Consider the following 8,685-nt stretch of genomic DNA (forward strand, 5'->3'; position numbering starts at 1 on the left):
TTTGTGAAACAGCTGAATTTCTCCAGGTTTGGACGTAAGGTTTAAGCATTTGAAGGCTTTGAATAGGTTGGGCTCAAAAAAGAGATTAACCTAAAAATGTGTAAATGAGTATTAAAAGGCTGCTGATATCCAAGGTCAACGCACACGTGCGTTTTGAATTAATGTGCTATTACTGCAAACTCTAGAAATCCTCACTGTCCTATACTGGTTTTGCCCACATGATAATAGTTGGTCATCACTGAATTTCCAGCATTAGCAGTACTTTGCTTTTCAAATGACACTTGAAACAGATTTACACCATGACAAAGAAGCACTGTTGTCAGGTTGGATCCAGTGACGGTGTTGCAATGTGTTTTTATTGTTGGCAGAGAGAAACCACTCCGTAGCGGATGATTTGAACAAGAAGGTGCGTATCCTTTGCTGGGTGATGACAACACCTGCTAACCTGGGAATAAAAGCGAAGCATGTCAAAGCCACCTGGGGCAAGCGCTGTAACATTTTGCTGTTCATGAGCTCAGAAAGCAACCCGGATTTCCCTGCAATCGGACTGGAAACCAAAGAGGGCAGAAATCAGCTGTACTGGAAAACCATTAAAGCCTTCCATTATGTGCACCAACACCACGTCAACGAGGCCGATTGGTTTCTGAAGGCTGATGATGACACCTACGTCATCATCGAAAATCTCAGATTCCTGCTTTCAAAGTACAACCCCGATGAGCCCGTGTACATGGGCAGGCATTTTAAGATGTATAACAAACAGGGCTACATGAGTGGAGGATCTGGTTACGTTTTGAGCAAGGAAGCATTGAAAAGATATGTGGCAGCCTTCAAAGATAACACCTGTCGTCATACTTCCTCTGTTGAGGATGTGGCACTGGGAAAATGTATGGAAATACTCGGAACTGCACCTGGAGACTCCAGAGATAACCACTTAAGAGAGACATTTTTGCCTGTTTCACTGAGGAATCTTTTGGTAAAAGGTCGTTATGGCAAAGACTTCTGGCTCTGGAAGTTCACCAATTACACAGCTAAAGACGTAAGTCCATTACTTCTCATATGCAATCAATGATAGAATGCATTTTGTATGGCACCCTTTAATGGAGTAAAACATCAAGCTTAATGAGGACAAAGGACCCATTTAGGGGAGCTGTGGCTGTGATCTATCAGACCTTGGTGTCCATCTGGTGTTTAAACAGCTGGGGGGATGAAGGGAGTATGTGTGTGGACACACACACGCACACACACACACACACACACACATTATATGTACACACACACACACACACTCACACACACACACACACACATGATATGTACACACACACACACCACACACACACACACATGATATGTACACACACACACACCACACACACACACATGATATGTACACACACACACCACACACACACACACATGATATGTACACACACACACCACACACACACACACACACACACATGATATGTACACACACACACACACACACACACACACATGATATGTACACACACACACCACACACACACACACACACACCACACACACACACACACACATGATATGTACACACACACACCACACACACACACACACATGATATGTACACACACACACCACACACACACACACACACACACACACACACACACACACACACACACACACACACACACACACACACACACATCATAGTGACCTCAGAGTCCCTGTAATTTTCCTAAGTTAGGTCAAATAGATAGGTTAGGAGAGTGCAGGTCAAACCTTGAGAGGTGCCAGGTATAAATCACACCCCAGCCCTCTCTGTTCTCACCAGGGGCTCATCATGAATCAACCAAGAATGTGGAATAATAGCAGAAAATTCTGGAAACACTTAGGAGGTCAGGCAAGAGAAACAGAGTTAATGTTTCAGGTCAAAGATCGTTGAAAAGAATTGGGAAAGAGAGAAAACAAGTTAGTTTTAAGTTGCAGAGTGGTTGATGAAGGATTGTTTGTACAAAGGGAATATCTCTGGGGGTGGGAACAAGGTTGCCAAGTAGTAACCTTCTGATAAAGTCATCTGATTGATGGAATTGTAGCGGCTAGCTACACACTATGAAATGAAGACACAGGGTCGCTGGTTTCAAAATCAGAGGTCAAATGCAGACCCGGGGCGCAGTGCGCCTTTAATAGCTGAAAACTTCCCGCGCTACAGTTCCCGCGCTGACGTCACGCGCGGGTCACCTGACCTTCCCGCGCGCGGGCTTTCCCAGCCCAACGCTGGGGAAGAAGGAGGGCCCCGCGCCATCTTGGATCGGGGCCTCTGACGACGTCGCGATGTCGGGTTTGAATGCCGGTGCGGTGAGTCGCTACAGAATAATAAATGCAGTTGGAGAGAGAGAAAACAAACAAAGGGAACACAGAAAAGCTGCTAAATGCAGGTCAGACCCTGTAGGAAATGCCCAGACAATCAGACAGTGTCAGTGGAGAGAGAGAAAAACTTAGTTAAATTTACAAGTGGATGACCTATAGCAGAAATGGCCAGTTCTGATATGAACAGAGAATGCAAGTTACCTGAAATTGTTGAATTCGATATCAAGTCCTGAAGGCTACAAAGTGCCCAGAAGAAAGACGAGATGATGTTCCTCAAAGCTTTGACTGAGCCTCGTTGGAACAGTGCAGGAAGCCACGGACAGATAGGCCACTGCAGTAGTGAAATGGAGAATTAAAGTGACAAGAAACTGGATGCTCAGAGTCATCCCTGCCGACTGAACAAAAGTTCTTTGCAAAATGGTCACCCAATTGGCATTCGGGTGTCTGCTTTTCAGTTATTTCAGATTTCCAGCATCTGCAGCTTTTTTTGATTTTCAACTAGGCTTATGGCCCTCACTTAACTTTTATTTCCTGACCCAGAAACTGCACTCATTTATCACACCCATGACATTGCTCTGGGGGAGATCAACAAGCAGAATACAAAGCCAAGATAGAATATGGAATCCCAGTGACCTCTGTAAATTGTCAAAAGCTATCCCATCACAAAAAAAGCTGGAGGAACTCAGCAGGTCAGGCAGCATCTGGTCCAGATGAAGGGGCTCGACCCGAATCGTCAACTGTACATTTCCCTCCATAGATGCTGCCTGACCCGCTGAGCTTCTCCAGCTTTTTTGGTGTGTTGCTCTGGATTCCAGCACCTGCAGTCTCTTGTGTCTCCAAAAACTATCCCATGCCTGCAATTTCTAATGGAGGTGGGAGACATGTAAGTAGCACAAGGGAAATATTCAGATAGAATGAGGTGGGACCTCGCTCCTCTGACTCTTGTTTTTTTTTGTGACCTTCTGCTGGAAGTGAGTACTTGATGTGGGGGGGGGGGTCCCCTCCTGTGGTAACATGATGGGGAAATGGGCTGACTGATCCACATCCTGGCCGATTGTGGGTGCTCTTTAAATATTGGTTACCCCGTGACAATTTTGGATTGTGAACTTTGAAACCCTCCTTTTCACATTCCCTGATTGGCTTGGCAAAGTGCGACAGTGAAATTCTCCCCCAACCTAGCTAACCAGTTACACTCGAACAGGATGAGTTCCCACCCAAAATATTTCTGTTGGCCTGAGCCCAACGTTTTGAACTGGGTTGGGGATGTGGGCAGCCAGGAAGACCACTCCATTCCAGATTCATAACCACTCACCAGGAATTTCTGGCAGCCTCTCCTCTGAACCATCAAAGCAGCTGGCTTGACCTTGTTTATGGAAAGCGCTTCACTCCCATGGGAAGCAGCCAGCTCTTTGATTGATCTGGCATGGGAGTCTAACCTTGGGTTGCTGCAGAGTGCAGAATGCAGAGAGAGAGAGAGACACACACACACACAAACGTGGTTGTTAAGCTTATCAGTTATGATAATCAGTTGAAAGGCCAGACACTGGCTGATACTATGATGTAAAAGCCAGTTTCTAGGGTATTTCTGCAACTGGGGCCTGCAGTTGTTAGCAGAGTCCTGTGAATATACCAATCATACCTGTCAGAGACAAAGAAAGCATTTGTTTCTCAATGACATTGCAAAGGCAATAAATTGAATGACACTAAATCAATATAAGTGAATCCAGCACAAACTTTCATCCAACATTCCAATGTTGAAATGATAACGAGTTAAATGGCTGTGGATTTGTTTATCTGCTGGATGCATTAAAAACAATTTGCATTGTGATACCTGGCAATATCTGTACAGGCTTTTAAAATAGCCCGTTCATGCAAAGAATCCTCCTTCAGTTTAGTTATGCCCAGCACTGGGTGTTAACAGGAAATTACATCAAGCTCAGAGGGGTTATCACAGAACAAGGTTACAATTTGAATGCCCCACAAGATTTTTGAGGAATCTTTGCAGACAGTGATTAAAGTACAGCACTCACTTTAAATGGATTATCCCAGACTCCAAATGGACTATCCATCAGCATATATAATGATCAGAAATTTAGCTGTAATGTGGCTCCGATATTTAGTGTTGGTGGGTGCTTGGGTCAGTGGTTTATCTGATGGACGGCAGAGCTGACCGTGACAATATTTTTTGAAGAAGACACTGATATATTTTTAAGTGAAGGACCATGGCCGTACCTGCATGTGTGCTGTGAGGTTAATGATACCATCCAAATAGGCCAATCAGATGCTCAAATTTTCTGCTTCGTTGCCATTCCAAAACCTGTGGGAAACAAATGGTTAAAGTTACACGGCAAGAAACTGGTGAAAGATGAGAAGAATACAACGTCATTAATACCACACCATTCATGACAGCAAGGTGTCCAAAGTAATTAGCAGCCAATTATAGGGCAGCACAGGAACAGGCCTTTCAGCCCATGATATCTGTGCTGACCGTGATGCCAAATTAAACTGATCCCATCTGTCTGCACACGATCCGTGTCCCTCTTTTCCCTGCATGTTCATGTGCCTGTCTAAATGCCTCTTAAACTTTACTTTCAAATCTGTTCCAGCACTACTACCCCTGGCAGCACATTCCAGACACCTACCACTCTTTGCCCCACACATCTCCTTTAAACCTTCCTCCTCTCGCCTTAAAGCTCTGCCCTCTTAAACACTTCTGAAGCTTCGTCACTATTGTAATGTGGGAAATAGAACACTGTTTTTTTATGCACAGCAAGATCCCACAAAGACTACGAATTAATCACCAGACAATCCACTTCAGTGATATCGGTTGAGTAATGAATATGCACCAAGGCTCAGCAGCCCCTTGTTCCTCTTTGCAGTGTTGCCAGAGATCCTTTGCTTTCACCAGAGAGCGTGGCAGGATCTTTGTTCCATGCTTTATTTTAGTCAGAGCATCGCTGACTGAGAGGGTTCTCACTCAGGACATTGGAAATGCCCAACAGACCAGGCAGCATCTGTGGAAAGATTTAAAATTTCAGGTCAATGGAAGGGGGGGGGGGGAGTCTAATGGAGAAACAAGTAAAAAATCCATTCAGCAAACATGATCTTGAAAAAGTATCGAACTTGATAGCCTATAAAAAATCAAAATCGACGGAATTAATATCGTTCAGCAGAGTTAGTTTGCCGCAGGAGGAGTAAAACTATCTTCCTATCTGCACAAAACAATATGTTGGGTGACACAATGTCTACAATTTTTCATGAGAAAGGTCCATGTTGATTTTATTGTAAAAACTAATAAAAACCTTTAAATTTAAAAACAAACTTATCTGCATTCTTTTATCAGAACATAACAGTGTTTTACCTGTGGCATGACCCTCATAAGAAGCAGTTACACTTTATTTCCATAATCATTGATCAGCTTTTGGTTCAACAAGTAACCAGGTGTTTGTTGTGTATCTTGTAATTTCATGAGTTTACAGCCTTTGGACTCATTTGACAGCAGATGGCAAACAAAGAGTTGTCAGCAGAGCAAATGTTAGGCATTGAAGGATGAATTTGTGAGTAATGTTTTGGGCTGATTATGTTGTTGTGACCCTGGAATGAGAATGGTACCTGGTTACTAAGCAGGTGTAGTGAGAGGCATTGTTGCTTCTTATCAATTTATTTCCTTGAGGCTTTATTCCTACTGCAGAAACTTACCATATGTTTCACATATAAAACTTATCGTGTAAGTCATATATTTCATCAATAATCAAAAACAACTGCACAAGTAGCAGCTGTCGCAGTTTACAACTGATCCATTCCAATGAAAGGATCCAAGGTTCAATAACTGGGCTGTGCCACGAAGGTGAACTGTGCATCATTTGAATAAAGAACTAAAATTGCTGCTGCCTGCCGTGGTGGGTGCACCATCTTTTCTTAGACAGATATTGTCATGGCTGCCACATTAGTGCAAGAACCATTTTGACAAGGAATGTCCTCCATTTAAGCTCTGGCTTCTACAGAGTTATCTGATCTCAGACAGACCAGTGGTGTAGGTCATGATGTTTGAACCCAGCGAGGATAAGTTTTCAACTTCTTTTGAATTCCAAAATAAACTTTATTCATCATGAAAAACAAACTATATACAATAATAAAACAGTGCAAACCTTTACATTTGTGTACGGATCAATCGTTAGTGTTACCTTTTTATAACAAACCACAGCACCGATGCCACTTGTGTGGCTCCCTGGTGTGATACCCCAATCCCATATTTACAATATTTAAGGGGCTTCCTCGCCTGACCCCGCCCCTCCCTCTCCAGTGGCAGAAGAACCCTAAATTGTAATCCTTCCTCACCGAGCCCTTGCGTTGGCTGCGCCCAGCTTCAGTGCGTCCCTCAGCACGTACTCCTGCAGCCTGGAATGTTCCAGTCGGCAGCATTCCCCTACGGACATCTCGCAGTGCTGGGAGACCAACAAGTTTCAAGCAGACCAAAGGGTGTCTTTCACCGAGTTGATGACCTTCTTGTTCAGACAATGGAAGTTAGATGTCTGCAATAGAAATCTCCATTGAAAGAACAGGAAGTTCCCTTGATATCCTGACCAACACTTTTCCCTTGTGATGAAAACAAAATCGTGATCAATGAACTTTGTTCCATTTGAAAAAAACAAAATAAATAATTCAGTTATTCATTAATTAAATGCAGTGAGACCTGTACTTCAAGGTAATTCTTTGTAGATAAAGAGTATTAAGATTTTTCTGATGGATAAGTGCAAATCTTTTTACCCCAGATCTACCAATACATGAAGATAATGAAGATTATTGGAATGACAGGAGTGTGGGAGAGGAATGGCTGGAATCTGGAAGTCATGTGATGACTCCTTTGAGTAAATTTCCAATCAGGGATGACAGGCCTAATGGAATATGTAGGGACTGAGAGCGAAGGATGTATAAAGTATGGGTGATCTGATGTCATTTAATTATCTCCAAACTGATTTAAAATTAATTATAAAATGATAAAGAGCTGTGCCCTACACAACAGTGTAATATATAAACTCGATGGGGAAAAAGTCCAAGGTTGCTCAAGGCTTTCACTGTTTCTAGTCATGGGGAATTAAATTTTGAGATGGATTAGCTTATCTTTGAGGGAAATGTTGTGCCAGGAATTTACTAAAACCTGATATATATGTGATATTAAAGCCTGAATGAGAACTCTTTAATACTGTCTAACTCATGCCATTGTAATGCATCAATTCAAGATGAGGATCCCACCTACCTCGCACCTCAACACCAGAAATGGTAGTTGTTTGGTTGGGATTCAGAACGATGTTTCAAAGCTCAGAATTTCTTAATTTCTGCTTTGGAGAAAGAAGATCTTTGTATCTGTGTAAACATGATAGATGTGATGTGCATGGTTTAGAAGGTTGTGTTAAGGTTGTTTTTCTAGATTTTTGGTGATGACTGACAGCTTCCTTTATTTCCCAGGGACCTGAGTGCTGCTCTGACTTGGCAATTTCCTTTCACTACATAAATCCCGAGTTCATGCACATTCTGGAGTTTTATATTTACCATCTGCGTGCTGTGGGTTACAAATACAGAAAAATTACTTATTTCCCAGACCCACCCAAAGCATTAGAACTGCCCAAGGAAGGGAAGAGCAAGTGGGGAAGATAAAATGAAGACAAACTACACAGGAAGCATGCATTTCCATCTTCACTGAACAAATGTCCAAATAAGGGAGTTGTACCATTTTTACATATAACTTGTGACAACATTTACCTAATGTCTTTAATATAGTCAAACATTTCAAGGTGCTTCTTGAGACATCTGTTGAATAAAACTTGACATCAAACCACGTGAGGAGAAATTTGCCAAACATTTGGTTAAAGAATAAGCTTATGAAGAACATCTTGAAGGAAAAGAATGACATGCGTAAGTTTAGGAAGGAAATTCCACAGCTTGAAGCTTTGGCCGTTGAATGTACACTTATCAACAGTAGAGGAATTCAAACCAATATTGCACGAGGCAGATGATCTCAATTTTGTATCAATGCGAGTCATTCAGATGGCTTAATTTCAATTGGGACAATGACCATCAAAAGACTTCTCTCAGGCAGAGAATCGATCAACCAATGTCAAAACTCTACTGTTCAGGAGCTGTTTCATCTGGCAAAGGGTCAAAGTCCATAACTACAATTTTGCTGGTGCAACCACTCTCCCCGTCACTTTTGAAGATCTTGGAGCTTCTTCAATGAAAGACGTCGGGCAAATTCGGGTTCAGGCTGAAATAGCATCTGACTGTATCACTAAAGTGCAGCAGATTACTTCCCTTGCTACTGAATGTTTCAATACT

General features: G+C 42.5%; 1 protein-coding gene across 1 annotated transcript; it reads left to right on the plus strand.

Moving 5' to 3' along the window:
- Nucleotides 1-385: 385 nt before the first annotated feature.
- LOC127582833 (glycoprotein-N-acetylgalactosamine 3-beta-galactosyltransferase 1-like) lies at nt 386-8,007 on the plus strand. Its single transcript, XM_052038399.1, has 2 exons — nt 386-1,036; nt 7,819-8,007. Exons 1-2 carry the CDS (start codon nt 428-430, stop codon nt 8,005-8,007), a joined length of 798 nt encoding a protein of 265 aa, XP_051894359.1. The 5' UTR covers nt 386-427.
- The last annotated feature ends 678 nt before the right edge of the window (nt 8,008-8,685 follow it).

Source organism: Pristis pectinata, chromosome 25 (genome assembly GCF_009764475.1).
Source record: "Pristis pectinata isolate sPriPec2 chromosome 25, sPriPec2.1.pri, whole genome shotgun sequence".
Taxonomy (NCBI): Eukaryota; Metazoa; Chordata; class Chondrichthyes; order Rhinopristiformes; family Pristidae; genus Pristis; species Pristis pectinata.